At 40.5% G+C, this 19,275-nt stretch overlaps 1 protein-coding gene across 3 annotated transcripts in view; it reads right to left on the bottom strand.

The window, feature by feature from the left end:
- The window catches only part of LOC138196608 (roundabout homolog 1-like), a 92,962-nt gene that overhangs the window by 49,392 nt on the left and 24,295 nt on the right, over positions 1 to 19,275 (bottom strand). For all 3 annotated transcript variants that reach the window (XM_069146835.1, XM_069146834.1, XM_069146836.1), the window contains one exon: positions 12,542 to 12,868. In XM_069146835.1, the coding sequence (XP_069002936.1) occupies positions 12,542 to 12,868 (327 nt within the window). The remainder of the gene's footprint in view (positions 1 to 12,541; positions 12,869 to 19,275) is intronic.

Raw genomic sequence — 19,275 nt, 5'->3', positions numbered from 1 at the left:
AATAAACTAGCCAGATATAATAAAAAAAAAAATCGGACTCTGTTGTGCCATGAGACACATTCAGACCGTGAAAATTTACGAATACATGGTGAGATCTGACAAAATGTACTTTATAGCTCAATGAAATACTCAAACTACCAAATAGCACCAGCAAACCGTCTCTCTATCAACAGATACTCCAAGATGACTTGATCTAGGTGGTACTCTCTTCTCTAACAATGGTTGAATAAGACTGGAAGGACATTTTGGATGCAATGGCATTGAAGTACAATCAATGCCCAAGGCACAAAAGAAACAAACATGTTCGTGGGTATGAATTATCACACTGGAAAATGTTAATATATTTGTGTAGTTACGGTCAAAAGCAAACCACATTAGCAGTCTGCAGCCGAGGCAATTTGTGCATTAGGGAAAGAGAGCCCACCTGTCATTCATCGGCTACTATACATAATGTGGCTCGAGGAAATGGTGCGGCCATCAAGCACAGAGCTTACAAAGCTGCTTTTACTCCTGTCACTTTTGCACAGATATCAATGTCCCGCGCCATTATTTCATGTCGGCACGAAAACAAAGCTTCCTCACAGAAATCTCCATCTCAGCTGCCTTTCTGTTCAGTCTCTTTGTGCATTTATTAACACAAACAACATTTGATCGCAGACTTAACTGACAATCCTCATTTACTGGCAACAGTACATTATATTTTACATTGCAATATTACATTAAGACAATTACTGTGCCTACATATAAGACTCCAATGAAAAATCAATAGAATATGTTTTTACAGCTTTGTGACCCAATAGGTCAATGACAAGGCAGTTTGGTTCCCTTTTGCCACAGATTGCACTGGTATAATACCAAAAATATTAAAATAGCATTTTAATTCAAAGAAATTATGATTCTTGTCATTTTGACATGGTGAGCATTTCCCCAACCTCTTTAACCTAAAACAGGCAGGCTGTGCTGTAAGTGGTTAGACAGAGATTTCCGTTGGCATAACAGGTGCTATTTGTCTCATCTTCCATTTTTTGACTGACGCCAACAGTCAGCTGTTCGTCCTTCTGACCTCAGAGATCTCAGGCAGTACTGTCATCATTAGAAGACCCTGAAAGCACCACAGTGCCAAAAGATTGTCCTAACAAAAGTAAATTCGGTCTACTGAATTTGAACCTGACCAATTATTACGCACAGTATATAAAAAAAAAAAAACTACCAGTCTTAACTGTGAAAAACAGTTACTCTGACACTAAATCATCTGACAAATGAGCTGTAAATGTTCATTGGTCATGTGTATGTGTGTCCCTGTAGCAGAAATGATGCAGGGAGGGAGGAAACAGTTTCATTAGTATTGTGCACATATTTCAACCTGACATGAAAACCTAAAATATGTGTTCTTGCATTGTTCTCGAGAAACACAACATGTTATATTAAACCCCCAAAAATTAATTTTAGAGGCGTAATAGCATATTTGTCATGCTTGGTAGTGATAAATTGCCAGTAGATTGCTGTTATGAAAATGAATTGAATCCTGACGTGCTTTGCATTACTCGTATTAAATATTCAGGGCGGGGTGGAGACACAGATTTATGTCTTAAAAGTAGAATGAAAAATATAAATACAACACATCTTCAGGTATAAGTGGTTTGGATGTGTGTGTGTGTGTGTGTGTGTGTGTGTGTGTGTGTGTGTGTGTGTGTGTGTGTGTATGTGTGGAGGGGCATTTATATGTGTGTAAATGGATAAGAAGTCCCAGCGCTAAAGGCTATATCACTCTCAAGATCCTTTTAATTATCTCAGTTCCTCTTCTGTGTCTCTAGGTTTGCCTTCACCTCTCAGCTCTATCCTCCCCTTCAGCTCCCAGCGCCTCGTCTCATGCTGTCTGTATTTGTGCTTCTTTGTTATATTTCTGTAATAGCCTTGGGAAGTTTGGGTGAAACAGTAAAGGGAATTTTCCGTAGATAAAAACATATTTTGAGTGAGGGTGGCAAAACAGAGAGGAGGGATTTTATTGGCAAAGAGAGAGTTTGGTTAATGAAATATTCTATCTTTTCATATTCTATATCATTTGAAGATAAAATATGTTCATATATTTGAGAGAGTGAATGGAATAGAGACCCTACCTGTAAGAATATACTGTAATCGTGTTTGTAGATACTAGATTTCTAGGTTGAAGAAGGCTCTCATTCATCACACTGTCGCTGCACTGCATAATAAAACTGAGACCCTGAAAATTGGCCTTGATGACACCGAACGAAAACAAGAATTTAGTTTGTAAGGTAAGATCCCAGCTGGGCAAATAGAGAATGTGAATATGAGTTATTACTATCCACATATCGCAACACAGTTAATTGGAAAAATATTGAAATTACCTATTTGAATTCTGCAGTGTCAACATCACAAAAGGCTGCTGATGTTCAAAAGATAAAAGGCAAAAAAAAAATTGCAGCCTGTTAAAGTTGCAGTGTGGGGCTTTAAGGCAAGATCAGACGCAGTGTTTGGCAGGGTTTTTCAGGTACTGAAAAATGAAGCTAATTCAAATCATTTTAGCTTTGTAGACATGCGGAGCAGTATTGAAATTAAAAATTTAAATTGCACTCCATTTTTAAGGGTAGAGCAGTATAAGCAGGAAAAAACAGGTACAGCTTCCTTTTACTGTCTGCTTCACACACATGCACACAATTTGTATATACAGTCTTGTGTGTATGACATTTTCATGATGGGGAACACATTACCGGTCATCAAAGCTTTCACGAAGCAGCTTCAACAACCACAGCTCCTTCACAAACCTGTCTGCACGTTCGGAAAAGTATTCCCACAGGAGAGAGCGGAAGAGGCGCACCAGAAGGAAGAGGAGGGGGACGAAAATGGCAGAAAATAAGGGATGCAGAACTGACAGCCAGGCAGGCACAGGAATGGTGTGTAAGTGCCTTGGAACTGTTCATCTCATTATCTGGCTTTCCAGTGAGAAACTCCGCCCCCCCACCCCCCACACCCCCCCCCCTCCCTCACTCTTTGTCCCTTATTTTTCTGGATGTTATAAATTACCACATCTGCAGTCTATTAGAGAAGATACCAGGATCTTTGGTTGTGGTGGGTAACAATCCTGCACAAACAGTTTGCTGCTCTGCTGCTGCTCACACGTCTGATTCCAAGTGTCTGTCACTGCTTCTCTGTAGTGTAATTTCTCTGAAGAACTCTACTGTCAGATGGTGTTCTCCATCGCTCACATTTTTCCACAAAATTGTCTTATTCGATTGTCCTTTTTTATGAGCCACATTATTTATGCATGATGTGCTTCACTGCTCAAGTTTAAAATGTAATGTTTAATCAATATTTGATTATCACCATATCATTTTCTATAACAGCCTCTCAGCTCACTACTATGCAGCTGATATTCAGCTTTATCTCTCAAAGTAAAACAATTTCACCCAGTTTAGTTAACATAATGCAGAATATAGCTTGACTACATAGTCATATGTATTTCTAAGTATTATATTACATAGTAATTGGATTGTTTAGTATACAGCAGCTCAATTTGGGGCCCCTGGATCAAGTTTGGCCAACCTTCTTTGTTTTGACAATTTTGTGCGTACTCTGCTTATTATAGAATACCTTCAAATCCTAACTATAAAGAATACAAGCCATCACTTTTGTGCAGCAAAAAGATATATAAGTAAGTACAAAAGAAATTTGATCTTGCAAAAATGGACTGAAATGGTGACAGCTAACTTTATCTTTTACATCTTAAATCATTGTGTCCATTTATATAATCAGCTGTTAATCTGTAAATGAAATGAAAGAAGCTCTGTACATATGTAGCAGATGCAACAGCAAAGGCTGAGCATTTAAGCTGATTTTACTTTGTAAAGACAAAAGTGAATACTGATTAAAAGATCCGTTTGTCTGCAGTATGCTGCTTCAAACATGTTTAAAATCAAACACTGAGTTGCACAGTAATTTGTCTGTCTGGTATTCATTCAGAATATGTTTGATTATGGTTGGCAGTGATAAAATACAGTAAAACGTCTGCCTCTAGTCACGCCCATAAGAATTTTGATTAGTTTAATGATAGTCCAAAAAGTTGGCATTTTAATCACCAACACTAACAAACAGTCATCAAACCACAATTACACCGTGCACCATCTGGGAGAGGGTTCATTTTTCATTTTTACACCCTGAAGGGACTGTCAGCGTCATACTGGGGTTTATTTATTTATTTACTTTAAATGAATTACACTTAACTGTTACCGGGTGATATGATACTGCAAATACTCAGGACAAAGCAGGCAGGAAGCTTTGGCAAACGAAAACTGACGTAAGGTTGAAGAGAAAAAGAAATAACCTTTGACCCCCGAGGAAGTGAGCATTAACCCTGAGCACCGATACGGCTGTTGGGTGCTTGTGACTGTGGCATTATGGAGTGACAGAAAGAGGATGGATAACTCTAATATCTCAGGGAATGCACAACCATCCCTCTTCTCTCAGTGACAGCAAGCTTACTCAACCAAGCTGTAAGCCCTTAATACTTTTGCACTGACAAATTCACAAGTAAAATATAGAGCACTCTAGACATATCCCAGTTTATGTCACAGCACAGTTTGTTGCAAGTTGTGACTTGACGAGGGGTTTTCACTGTTAATTAATTTCAGTTGTTAAAAACACTTCTGCCGCTAAAGCACATCAGTGCAGTTTATTTCTCCTTCAGGCAAGTTTCTTCTGCCATGTTAGAGATTAGCGAAAGAGTGAGTAAGACATGTGTGACATCAGAGTAACTTGACACAGCAAGCACAGAGAGTTTTTATCGGAAATAGATCAAATCTGGCTGCATGACTGCTCGGAGGATGCAGGGAAATGCAACCAGCACTGAAGTTCAGTACTGAGCGGGAAATAGAGGGGGGAAGATTTTGTGTCAGGGGAAATGGGCCGAGCCAAACAGCATCTCCAAGGCAACAACCAAAGCTGAATACATTAACAACACAGTGATATTTAGCATGATTTGGTTGGAGGGGCGGAAGAAAATGGGGAAATCTAATGGAAATATACTCAAGGCATATGCTTAATGCCACTCATATTGCACCCAAAAGCACACTGCACGCAAAAGTGTTCTTCTGATTTGTTGATATGACTCTCAGGCCAGCCAGTGTGCAATAAACCCATCAGTCCACCAGGGGATACCATGTCAGTGTCACATTTTGTCTCGCCTAGGCGTGAAAAGTGCATGCATGCATGACCAGGGTCGAAGAGGTCATGTGACGGAGGTCATATGACGAAGAATGAAGAGTGATGAAGTCCGAGCATGGAGGAGGTTAGGGTTGGTTGGATGGAACAAACACAGGACTTTCACATTGGGAGACCAGTGTTCAAGAGCGTGAGAAAGCAAAAGTCAATGAGGATTTCTTTTACATAACATAAAGTTACGTACATAACGTAACATATGCAACTTACGTAACGCAGGTGGAGTAAATTCTGGGAAGTATGTTATGTTACTTACATATAACTATTTGTTTCTAGGGATGCTTATTTTTATTTTTAGGGATCGAATAGTTGAATAGTTTTGAGTGATTTCCGAACAGTATTTCTGTTTGAAATGCCCATCCTTACTTATTTCAACCCAAACCATGATGTTTTCCTAAAAGTTGAAGTTTTGGTAACTAACCCAAATTAGTTGCGACTGTGTCATTATGTGTATTTTTGGAGCACTTTTGAAGCCTAGGTAAGTCAAACCATGACAATGAGACGGTATCGTCTGATGGACTGATGGGTGTGTAATACGCCTGGCGTGATACCAGCTGCCGTTTTACTCTAGTGATCTGTTTATCTCTCTCTCTTATCATCCACTTATTCACTAAAGATAAGCAGCAAAAAAGAAAAGTGGAAAAAAAAACACACACACACACACACACACACACACACACACACACACACACACATACACACACACACACACACACACACACACACACACACACACACACGGCCAACAAAGACAGCTTTATGTCTGTCATGTGGCTCAACCTACAGCAGTTCTATTATTTCAGTGCCTGCTGGCTTATTATCACACATAATGGTCAATTATTACTGTGCATCTCTATTAAAAATGCAATCTTATTTTCCAAGAGAAAGAATATGAAATATAAAGGTGGTTGTAATTAACGCTGTAATTCAACAATCTGCCGAAGAATATAAAGCTGTGAAGGTCAGTCCGTTCCTCACGACTAAAGCCTGACTGTTGTTTCATACTGATGTATACAGCACAATTCAGATACCATATACACACAGAGGCACACAGTTTTACATTCTGATTATATTACCACACACCCAGAAGCCATATGGTCTTTGTCAGAAGCTCTCGACTACTTCCCCTCTCTTCTCCCTACACCGTGCCGTTGCAAGCCAAACAAACTCTCTCTCTTTCGTCCTGACACTCTGGCACAAATCTGGCTCTTGGAAACGCTGAGCTGGGGGGGGAATATAGCGACCGAAATTGTTTAGACAATACTCGCAGTGCACTCGCCCCAGTCTCCAGACTGTAAACACAAACCAGCTGTCCCCAGAGTGTGATAGTTTATTCACTGACTGATCTTACCATCGGCCAACAGGAAGAGAACAAGGGAGCGGAAAACAGGATGAGGAAGAAGAGGCTAGCACAGCTTTCACAGTCTGTCACAGGCAATTGGAAATAAATACTGATATCTGACTTTGTGGCTGTGAATGAGGAGCATTTACAATGTGTCAGTGTTTGTCTATCAAACGCTGACACATCGCTCCTCGCACGCAAGGAGGGAAAATGACAACTTTCCTGAAATATACCGCTCTAGTGCCACTTAGGATCTGTTATTGCATTTATCTGGAGTGACTGCAGACAGGATGTTGTCAGCAACAGTGACAGACATTTGAAGTAAGAAGCCATTAGTTAATGGATATGGGAAGGCAGAGAGGGAGCCTGACCTCTGCGAATCCACGTCAGTCTTCGCTGCTTTGTACCTCCACTGAACCTTCTGCTTTTCTGCATGAGATCACAATCAAAGAGAAGTGGACAGGGAAGACCGAGCAGGGGTCCCACCTCAAGCTGTCAATCTCAGCCTGACGGAGCTCCGCATATCACATGATCCACTTCAGAGAGTACGGTGTTACAGTGGACATGTCCATCATGTTAATGCATTCATGTAATTACCACAAGCCTTCACATGGTTTCTACTGGCCTTCTCTTTTTAAGCTATGGAAAAAGAAACTACACACATTTAGGAGAATGAAATATGGAGAACCCAATTTTATATAATTTATGTTTCACATCCATTTGTTCCTCCTTGAAAGTATTAAAATGGATTGACCCAATATTACATCTTATTGATATTATACAGACGTTTTTCTATCATTTTCTAATGTTGTAGAACCATAGTTTTTAACACGGACCCAAACCCCTCTACCCCTCACCCTCTCCCCCCCCCCCCCCCCCCCCCCCCCAAAAAAAAACAAATCTGTCGCCATCTTGTTTTTTTAATGCCAGAAGTGACCATAATTCGACAAGAGGGTGGAGCTGGGTAAGAACAAGGGAAGGATCTGACTAAGAAGCTGAGGACAGTGTGCACACCCACCTATACAGGAAGCCTGACTGGACCCCAGGCATCTTACTAATTATGGATTTTTTTTTTGTTTTTCCAAAGGACCACCACAACACTGATCAAAAGAGTGAATTTAGCTAATGACACCACAATGACTTGTGAAAAACAAAAATTGACTTTGAGCCAGTCACGCTGCATTTGGCCGACCAATGGTGCAACTTTGATCACTTAGTCAGTCAATGACAGACATTCATGCTGATAGGCATGGCATTGCTGTTGCGGCCCAGTGAAGTAGAGATTGTGAACACACTGTCAGAAGGTCTAGATCAATATAAAATTGATTTTTTTTCTTTTCAGTGAACGACTGACAAAACTGGACCAAATCAGCTTATCGAGCCATTTTATATTACTTCAAAAAAAAGTAGGTAAATGAAAGGTTGAGGTTGGGATAAAAATAAAAATGGGAGGAAAATAAAGCTGGTTCAAAGGGGAAAAAAAGCACTACTGAAATAAATCTGAAAATCTCTTGGCCGTTTTGTGTTTTTGAGACATTCCCCAATTTCAGCTCGTCAGCTTCTAGTATGCTGTCAAATCATGACAAGTGGCACGCTTCAATACAGGATCATGAAGTAAAAGTGACAGGTTTGCAACATCTGCTGGGGGAGAGGGAACACATGTTACTGTAAAAACCTGGATTCATAGCACAGCTGTTGATAATATGAATAATGTATTAGTTTAAATCCCTATATAATGTATTCAAATGTATTAGTTTACACGCCTATAAACTCAGTGAATATACAAATAAAGGAATCAGAGGGGACATCTGTGCTTTTCCTGCATACTTTCAAATACGTGAGGACTAGTTGTCTTTCCCCATGGCTCATTACTTCACCACTGCAGTGTTGTGGCTTAACCTTCAGCCCCGCTATGAGCCTCACTTTCCTCTGGCAAATGGCAATGTCCAATTAGTTCAAGAATAACATTTATTTCTCTCTCTTACCGAACCTAGAAACAGTTCTACTATCCAATAACCTTTAGAGTACACAGGCTGTGACTTTGCCTTCACCTCAATAAAGCGCTCCATGATTGAATCAAGTGGCTGAGGTCAATAGGACATATGTTCATTTCCCAGGGTCCTCTAGGGTCCCCGCAGGCAGAAAAAATATGCTGAGTGTCTTCTGTGACATTTATTGGATGGGAACTAAGTTATATCTTTTTTTTTCCTTTTTTCTCATTTCATCTCTTTCACTTTCTGAAAGGGCTCCACTACTCTGTGTGTGTGTGTGTGTGTGTGTGTGTGTGTGTGTGTGTGTGTGTGTGTGTGTGTGTGTGTGTGTGTGTGTGTGTGTGTGTGTGTGTGTGTGTGTCTGTGTGCATGTTGTGTGTGCTTACACAGTATTTGAACCCCATGGTCACGCTTCAGGCACCAGCACATACTACATCTGTCACTGTCTCTACAACGTCACCTCAATTTTCCGCAAACAAGTTTCACTTCTGTGCCTTGAAGGACAGATACTTCTTCCTCTCTGTCTTCTCCTCCCGTCTGTCTCTGTCACTCCCTTCCTGCTCCCTTCACTTTACATCTGTCAGCTTCAGACGCTGTCTTTTGTCTGCCGTCTCCCCGCTTTTCATCATCTCTCCCTTTTCTGACTTAAATCACGGCACTGGTAGAAAAATTATAATCCAGCCAATTCATTTGGAATTCAGTTAGGGCTTTTAAAAGTAATTAATTTTCCACTGTTGCTCTCACATTTACTTTGTCAAATTCTCTTTGGGATTCTTGTCAGTGTGCTGCAGTTTCTCCTCTTGCTGGGGAGCCGAGTATATGAAGTGACAAGATATTGATGACAACCAATCATGTCGATTAACAGTGACTTGTTAATGTTTATTTTTAGGGACAGGAGCAAAGTAGGACTGGGCGATGAGTATTAACATTAAATATCATGATGTTTTTGACTAAATACCTCAATATAAATATTGTGACAATATTGTAGGGATGACTATTGGTGATTTCACAAAACATTTACACAATTATACTTTTGATAAATAACAATGACGATATAAAATAACAAGTATATGTCAAGTCTCATAAGAACAAAAATCTATAATAAATCTAATTTCTTAGCCATAAACTGTATATAAAAATGGACCTCATCTCCATGTTTGAAAACTAAAGACAATGCGGAAGTGCCTTAAAGTGCAATACCGCAGAGGGCCACTAGGGGCCCAAACACATCTAGGCCCAATAGACTCCCATTCAAAATGCATCAATTTCTCTCATGAAATGAAATTATTTGGTCCATTAAGGTTTCATTTGGTAAATAATTTTGAGTAAGAGCCAATTCTCGCTTCTTCCCAGCTCGTCCAAATATGGTCACCACTGGCTCCAAAAAACAAGATGGCAAGAGTCAAAATGCCAGAAGCAGGGCTTCAAAACGACAGTTAACAAACCAATAGGAGATGTAATGGTGGGTTGGCACTTTTTCGTCTATATAGCCCCTCACAATAAACTGTACCAGGTGGACCATGTTGACACTAGAAGAAAAAAGGCCTAATAATTAATGATGTATTTGGGTCTGTAATAGTAGTATATGATGCAGTTATAATAGCACAATAATAATGTTTTTATGATGTATCTATTGCAGCATATACACAGCACATGGCATTATCATAATTGTATGGCGGCTCAGCCTCACTTCAGAACCTCTTTACAATGGAAACGTATTGCCATCTATGATGCCTGTGTAAGTTTTGAGTGACAACTAGGACAATAATAAATTAAACATCACGACTTGATGGTTCTGGGTGCATGGGCTTTATGTCAATGCTAATTATTCAAAAACAGTAGCTTACAACACTAAAGAGTAACCAGAAGATGTCAGCTCAAAACCCAGTCACCTCGAGTCAAAGCAACCTACAAAACTGCACAAAATTAGCATTACAATAACAAAACGACACAAATCATCCGACACATCTATCGAGTGAGGTCAGTCCTCCTTTTAACACTCCCTGCAGCTTCTCACTTCTCTCCTAAACTCCTTAACTCAGCAGCATTTGCCAAAGGGGATTTTGTTTTACCATCTACAGTTCCAGGGTGACCCATGAATCTGTGTGACCTCTGAAGGATGAAGCAGGGAGACATAATTCATCCAGACAGCTTCAACAAGTCCTCTCTGTGTTCACCCTCAACCTTAAAACCTGGCAGTAAATTTTGTGAACGACGAGTAATAAACTCTCTCCCTAGAGGGCTTAGCTTCTCAGCGCAAGAGCGCTGATCTAGCATTACCATGATACCATTTGACCATCTCTTTCATTATAATTCAAAAGGTAACACGGATACTGGAGAGGAATTATTATTCTAAGACCTTGATGTCTGCCCAGGAGATCGAGACTGCAGGGGATCGGCAGTAAAAGATGGGGAGCTATGTAATGTGTGAGGGCACGGCTGTGGTTGTTAACCCTTGTCATCAACACATCCCTCTTGCAGTGCACTCTTTACTCCTCCAGACTGATACCAGTGTTTTGGGATTTGCAAAACCTGCGCTCCGTAGGGATTCCCAGACCATCTGCACTCACCCTATTCTGATGGTCGTAAGCCCCGACCTTTTGCTCTTTGGCCCTGTCTGCTGATCCACAGGCTTCATTCTATCACTGTAGCTAACATATACACACATGCGCACGTGCACACGCACACACACACACACACACACACACACACACATACACACACACACACACGCGCGCGCGCGCGCACACACACGCACACGCGCACGCACGCAAACGTATGTTTACTTGCTGCATGCAACCTGTCAGATTCCTGCCCGAGACATACTGTAGTGAAAGGCTGTTTAACTGAGCGACACCCCACACTTGACACTTGCAAGGCTATGATTCAGCGAGTTGAGACTGTCACCTGTTAGGAGCACACTCAGCCCTTGTTCAAACCTGGGGACTGAAGCAGACACACAGCTGCTACATGTCTGACAGTGAATTTCCACCTGTCTCACAGCCATAAAAGACCCAGATTGGAACAAAAGTAACAAAATAAAAGCAGGGTTGTAGCTTTACATGTTAGGTTCTGTGTACGATAAGATCAATGCAATTCGTTGAGTTGAAAGCACAAAGAACCTCAATGTGAAGTCAATCAGTCCCTCCAGGTTTTTTTGTGATTGTTGCGATTGTTGCTTGATTTTGTTTTGGCGTCTTTTCTCAAATATTTGTGGAGGTCAGAGTGATTTGTTTGTGACTTTCTTGGTCAACTAAGACCTAATTAAGAATCATATGTAATTACTTCTTATTAGCATAGTGCGCATCACATAAATATTTTATTTCTAATCGTTAATATTTATCTATATACCATTTATATATTCCATATTATATACCATGGGCTCAAAGTTACAAAAACATTCATAAAAGGGGTGTAGCTTTACAAAGGCTAAATATTTGGTGAAAATAACAGCTTTAATTCCACATAAAGGATTGCTGTATGCACTGAAGCAGTGTGCAGCGGGAAGTATATGCCACTAATTTAACATGTTCCTAATTCCCATGATAAGACCACATTTCCCATAAACACCCATCACTTCTTGTTTTCCGGTTGTTCCTGGTTGCCTGGTCTGCCAGCACGTGGTTTGTTTTGAAAGAAAAGTTAAAGAGCCTTGCTGACTATAAATGAGGAGTTATTTTTTGATGATGAAAAAAGTTGAGAATTTTGCAAAATTGCGAGCTGTCTAAAATATTGCAGAGATTGCTAATTTGCGTTAATTATTGCCATTGCAAGATTGTGATTTCCTCGAGGTATAAAATACATTCTTGGTCAAACATTAGAGATCTGACAGACTTTCACACTTTTGACTGTTGACATTTATATAATAAATGTATTGTATTTTTGGATATAAACACCCTGCTGGAGTAATGTGTGTGAAGTCGATTTCAATATAACTATCAACATGAACACACAACCACACACAGACAGAACTTACTGGCTACTTCCAGGGATGCATTGTGACTGATCGCCTGGCCCAAATAGTTTCGGGCCACGCACACGTAGCTGCCGTCGTCCGGCTTGCTCCGTCGTCCGTGGACGATGCGCAGGAAGAAGAGGGACCCACTGGGCAGCAGCATACGGTGGGAGCGGGGGTTGTCGCGGTCCGTCTCGACGCGCTCCCCATCTTTGTACCATTCCACCGTGGGGGTCGGACGGCCCTCTGCCTTACAGTTGAGAGTGGCTGGCTCCCCCTTGGACACAATCAGGTCAGAGGGGTGCTCCACGATGCGGGGAGGGGAGTCTTCCTGGCGAAGACGAGACCCTAAAGGGGAAGAAGCGTAGAGTTCACTACAAAATTAGCTGCACGCTTACTGTACATGTCAGAGGCACACAAAAAGCACACCACAACAAAGAGCCATGGTGAAACATATCCAAAAATCCCTCCACACCATTAAGAGCAGCAGCTCTAAAGGAATTAGACATGGCACATTATTCGAGCCTTGTATTAGTAATAATCCAGTTTGACAATATAATTACCACACAAACACATGTCCCTCAAAAAATGTTTTGCTTTTGTTCAGAATCCCATGAGGCACTGAAAATGAAAAAACACTGCTGACGTGAAATCCTCGGGAAGTGTATAATAATATAATGAGTGTAAAGCTGTTGAGAAAAGCTTTGAGGCTGAGTCATAATGTGGCAGTATTATCTGTGGTTCCACAAACACAACGCTGTAGATGTTTGTGTTCATTTCACTGATTTAAATAATATTTATTAGTTTTCAATGTATTGAAACTTCTGGTACGAGGGCTACAAAAAAGGAATATGTCCCCCTTTGTATTGCCTTTCTTTCCCCAGCATATTTTATCAACGAGCAGGGTAATAAATATGTTAGAATACCTCATTATAATTCTTGTGCCACAAAGGTATTTTCCTGCCTGTTCTGGATGCCCATCCTCAACATGAGCCGTCAACGTCTCCTCCATCCCACCGGAGTAACGTGTGCGCATTCAACTGTGTGTGTGTGTGTGTGTGTGTGTGTGTGTGTGTGTGTGTGTGTGTGTGTGTGTGTGTGTGTGTGTGTGTGTGTGTGTGTGTGTGTGTGTGTGTGTGTTTCTTTGTAAATGTATTTATACTACGTGCTCACCATTTGAAGCTAGTTTCGCCCCAGCCTCTGAAATCATTAAATGAGCCATAGAAATACAAATCAATACCTCCAACCAGAGCCGCACTAACAACCACAAAATCACCTCTAATCCCTGATACACTGCTGAGATGTCAATCACACTGGTGCTCTCAAAGAAACTGTAAAAAATTAGTCCCAGTGAGGCAGAGGACAAAGCAAACCTCCCTAATGAGGTCCAGGTAAACAACTCCAATGCCTCTGTACATCTTACATTCCTTCCATCTCATTCCCAACACAGCCAAGCACGCACGCTAGTCCATCTTTCAGTCCTGTCCACACAAAGACCATCCCCTTTTTCTCTGTCCTTTATCCCCTTCAGGATTTTGTGAATCTGTGGTTGAGTCTGTAAAACAGCTACAGGTGACCTGGTTTTTATAAAAAATCTAGATCAGATTTTAAATCATCTGTCATCCTAAAACACAGTATGCACCAGTAAGAAACCGCTAACATCATAATATACAGAGAGGCTCGAGCTGATGAAGGACATGTGGCATTGATGGTTGTCATGCAACCGCTGTTTACCTGTTTTATTGCTGCGGGAACACCTCCGTGTTCTTTCATGCAGCAGCAGCAAACAGTAGCTTACAGCGGGTCTCGCTTTAATGTGCCAATGGCCCTGTAAAGCAGATAATCACCGCCGTGCTGGAGAGTGATGAGCTCCTACACTCCCGCTGCAACCAATAAATCCCACACAGACAACCCGGATAGATAACACCTGACACGTTGTGAAACGGGTGAGCATTTGATCCACCGGGTAGTGGTAGATTATTTTTATTTTTTTAAATGTATACACAAATCTGAATAAACTGTCTTTTCGAAAAGCCTTTAAAAGGAAGTGTGTGAAATTAAAGGTAGAGTTCACTGAAAGACGGGAACAATAGATGTAAGCTTAGTAATACCTTAAAGATATGCAGACATGTGCATGTTTAGGATCCAAAAGCTCCATACATGGACATACAGTACATGGATAGTGGCAGTCTGACTAAATGGATGTGGACTGCTGAGATAACCCCCCCACTGTCTGAATCTTTATTTCTCTAATTGTTTTTGTTCTTCTTGCCAATCGCTTCCTTTGTCTCATTTTCACTTCTCTGTGCTGTCAAGTGTTTGATATAGCTAAAGAGCTATATGCTAATGAATGCATACTTTTACAAAAAGTGGATATCAACAAAAGGCAGGTTTCTGAGCTGTAAAAATACAGCTCAGAAACATTTAGGGAGCTGACATCAGTTTTTCTTCAAAAAAGAATAGCAGTACAACCTTTGTTTGCAGCGACACGGTGCGAATGTAGCCTGAAGGTCTGTAACAATGACACCTGAGCAGTAGTTGACCCAATCTGAATCATTTTGTCAGGCAGCAATTTGAGAAACGTGCACATCAAGTTTGAGAAGTTCACTTAAATTACAAATTATAGAAGAAATACAGTGTTTTTGCTCCCAAGGTTTCTGGTTCCAACAGAAATAAATGGAATCAATACAGTGCGACAACATTGCAGTGCAATATCTCACCAAAGTGTGTAATACACACGACAGTCCACGTGAAGATACTGTGTCAGTGTCACATTTTGCTTCACCGAGATATGAAACGTACACCGAGGGATGGAGAAAGAGGTCATGTGACAAAGTAAACAGTATATATAAACAGACAATAATGTCCGAGTAGGGACGTCGGTCTGAGAAGTTTGGATGCCCAGGCGAGGCGATATGTCAAACCCAGGACTTTCGCCCAGAAAACAAGATTCCACAGGAAGCCGATGTGTATTTCTTAAAAATAATAATAATTTTAAAAAACTTTACCTAACAAGGTAGTTTTCTCCTAAACCTCACCCTGTGGTTTTTGTTGCCAAAACCTAAAGCACCTTACTTTTCACAACTAGGCGTCGCAAAACGTGACACTGACATGGTATTCTCCAGTGGATCGTCGGGTTTATTACACGCTTTGGCGTGATATCGGTTTGAGCAATGCTAGTTGAACTGTGAATCTGTGACACTGTTTTTTAGCACTAGAGACGAATGTTCTGACTGATATGTTAACACAGGGATATTTAGCAGGTGTAACACCATCTTAATAGCATTTTAGCATGCTAACATTTGGTAATTTCCATAAATCCAAAAAGTCGTTGGTGTGAATGTCATCAGCTTTACAAGTATATGGTCATACACTAAAGTACTGGATGTGATGCATGAGATGAAATGTGGGTGAATCACCAAAATGAAGACATTTCATCATGGTCACCATGGATATCTGGATCAATGTGCTACATCAACTGAGAGACATTTTCAGACATTTTCTACAGCTGTGAGCAAATTAAGTAAATTGGGTAAGTGATCTGTCAACAGCTCAAGGTAACAGCACAGATCAAAGGTTTTCAAATGGAGAAACACTAATTACTGTGGCCATAGAACTGAAACATGAAAGTGCTGCAAGAGTAAACAAGGAACTACTGTCACATTTGAAGCTGAAAGAGTTCTGAATCATTTCAGTAAAAATGGAAAGTAATCTAAAACAACATAAAAAAAAAACAGAACACAGGTCTCCAAACTAACGCAAAAACAAGAAAGACAATATCACCCATTTAACTGAAGGAAAACATAGTAAATATTTAAATTAAGTACAATTTTACACACTGTCTAGACATTTAAACCGGTAACAGAACAATATAAACAAGGCAGCCACTGTGGCCTTTGGTCCCTGTTTACAGCACACATGATGCTTTCCTTGTTCTTAATTGTGTTGGGCTGCTGCCTAAGGGTCCGTGCAACTCCCTCAGCTCCCTGGCATTACTGGAAGGCAATATCAGCCTGCCACAAGTGGCCCCCCAAAAGACCATGCTTTATCTGCAAAGGGCCAGCAGCCAGTAAAAAAATCAGTATGCAAAAACATGCACAGGTGCACAATGGAGTACATGCATCCACACACCAAAGGTCATTTGTAGCACCTGTGTACCTACAAATAGGTTTTTTTTTTTATTCAGTCAGTCATCCCTGAGGCAGGTCTGTTGTCTTGTGAAGATGTCTGTTTTCTCAGACAGTAAGAAAAGAGGTGAGTTGAGAGTCTATTTTATCATAACAGCACGTCTCTCTCTGGAGAATGAAAAAAAAATGTGGAGGAAAAACATGAGTAGAAAGCCATACATTGTTGGGATAACCAGGTTGGTATGGTATTCAAATTGTGAGCATGTGCGGCAGGAAATAAGGCAAGAGGGGATAAATTATAGGAGGAAAAAGAAGAGGCGATTAAGGGTAAGGTGGGGGCTTTAAAATAACAAATAATGAGCACTGAGATCGCAATAACACAATGTGAATGTAATTTAACACAATGTTGGTGGTCCTGGATGAGCCCACCCCAGCGTTATGTACAGTGCAATACTGTACGGAGTGCATGTAAGGGAGCTAATATGACTGTTTGGATCCGAACCAAAGAAGTATTCAGAGAAAGTATCAAATATCACAACCAAATTAGCTTGCTGAGGGTCACACATGTTGACACACACACACACACACACACACACACACACACACACACACACACACATACACACTGACAACATGATTTTGAAGCATCACTTGGAGACTTGGGTTACAGCTTCAAACTCAAACTCAAAAATCTTCCCATGCACTTCTTAAAGAATGTGCATAATTGTCACTGTGGTTTGTCCAAACAAGCAAGGACTAGAAAAGTAATGGGTGACATTTATTCATGCTGCAGTCTTAGTGTCACCCTTTGGAGCGGCTGACAGCTGTATGACACAATCATGTTATTCAGGGACTCTGACACCAAGACAACCAGAGCCACAGTGATGGTAAATCTCCACCTGCGGCATTGTGGGATTACCTGTGCTGGAGTGCCAATGCCATTTTGGAGGAGCATGAGTCAGGAGCGGCTAATAAAGGCAGGCAGATTTGGGGAGGTTTAAGAGTGGAATAAATGGACCTTCTTTGTCTTGTTAGAGCAATGTTTCACTCTGTAAAAGTCATTTAGTTTTCCTTTTTTGTGACCCACAGGCTACATGGAGGATCAAAGTCCAGACTTTTAACGGCGAGACAGAGATTTCCAGAAGTTACGGTGCGCTGCTCTTGTAAGTCAAATGACACCACATGTTTGAACAGACAGCGATCCGAGGCAGATGTCAAGAGAACAAAATGAAACAAGAGAGATTTGAGCATTTGAGAGACAGCCACGACAAGATACACAGAGACAAATTACCACGGCAGCATCAGAGAGTGCTGCTGGAGGGGGAAATAATCTTCGGATGTAAACTGAAGTCGTTTTAATTTTTTGTTTGCAGTCAGAAATGAAAAATGTTATTTTGAAATTTACCAATCATTGAGTGTCATTTGGAAATTCTCTGTCTTTGCCATGACATAACATGTAAGGTCTCACTTTCACAAAAATAGTGTCTTAAGTATGAATTTATATTACAAAATTAATCATCTGTCTGAATAAGAAATGAGTGCCGTCAGCATTTCCATCCCTAAAATACACTTCACAGATCCACACTAGGCAGCTGTCGGACTCTGTGACACTGAAAAGTATTAGTGAGGCAAGTGGCTGATATTATGCAAGTGCTGCACCACCTTTGGTATTTTGAGCACATGTGATGATACCAAAATGTCAGCAAAACATCCAACAAAACCTCTCTGCTAAGGCCAAGTTCTGACTAATGTGGATCCAGCTGTATATTAAAAGGAGCTTTAAGAGAAACGAGAGACATGTTTTATAAAACTGGGAAAACTCCGCAATAAAATGTTACATGAACTCACAAAAGATAAAAATCAAAGTAATAGCTATTTTAAAGGCCATCCATATGCTCACTTACAATTGATTTTCTCCATGCTGAATCCTAATTAACTCAAAATGATGAATATATAAACCTCATATCAGCCCCTGTTAACTTTACCAATTGATTAGTATGAATGTCAACTGTGATTATACGTATTATTAAGCTTGTCAGTTAATAACTTGAAAGGAAAAGAAAATATCACTAATTGAAAAGGAGACACTGCACTAAGACTTTTACAATAGATGTGCTATTATTTAGAGGTAAAATTCAGATAATAAAAGTGGCTTTAATGAGTTCATGGAAACACATCACATCCCTTATCACGAGGAAAAGCCTCATAAACAGACTACTTTGACATTTGTTGTTTGCTTCCTTGCCAAAAGTCTGAAAAAAAAGATTTACATTCCTCTGATGTGGGTTGATGAAGTGATAGCACGGAGATGGTTAGATGAGGTTAACTTCTCCCTCCAGAAAAAAATATTCATGCCAGTAATACACCCATCAGTCCACTAGAGGATACCGTGTAAAAACTTACACGCATGTATGACTGGGGACAAAGAATGAGGTCACATGACAAAATACAAAGACTCATAAAGTCTAGAGTTGGGAGGAGGTTGGGGGTGGTTGGATTAAACAAACACAGGACTTTCACCACGACGACCGATGCTCCAGTTTTTGAGAGAGCAAAAGTCAACGTGGACTTCTTTTAAGTACCGTAAGTGAGTTACTTACATGTTAACTTATGCAACGTACACTAAGT

Source organism: Embiotoca jacksoni, unplaced genomic scaffold (assembly GCF_022577435.1).
Source record: "Embiotoca jacksoni isolate LCO1_2020_lvr unplaced genomic scaffold, fEmbJac1.0.p SCAF_13, whole genome shotgun sequence".
Taxonomy (NCBI): Eukaryota; Metazoa; Chordata; class Actinopteri; family Embiotocidae; genus Embiotoca; species Embiotoca jacksoni.
This window is presented reverse-complemented; position numbering and strand designations above follow the sequence as displayed.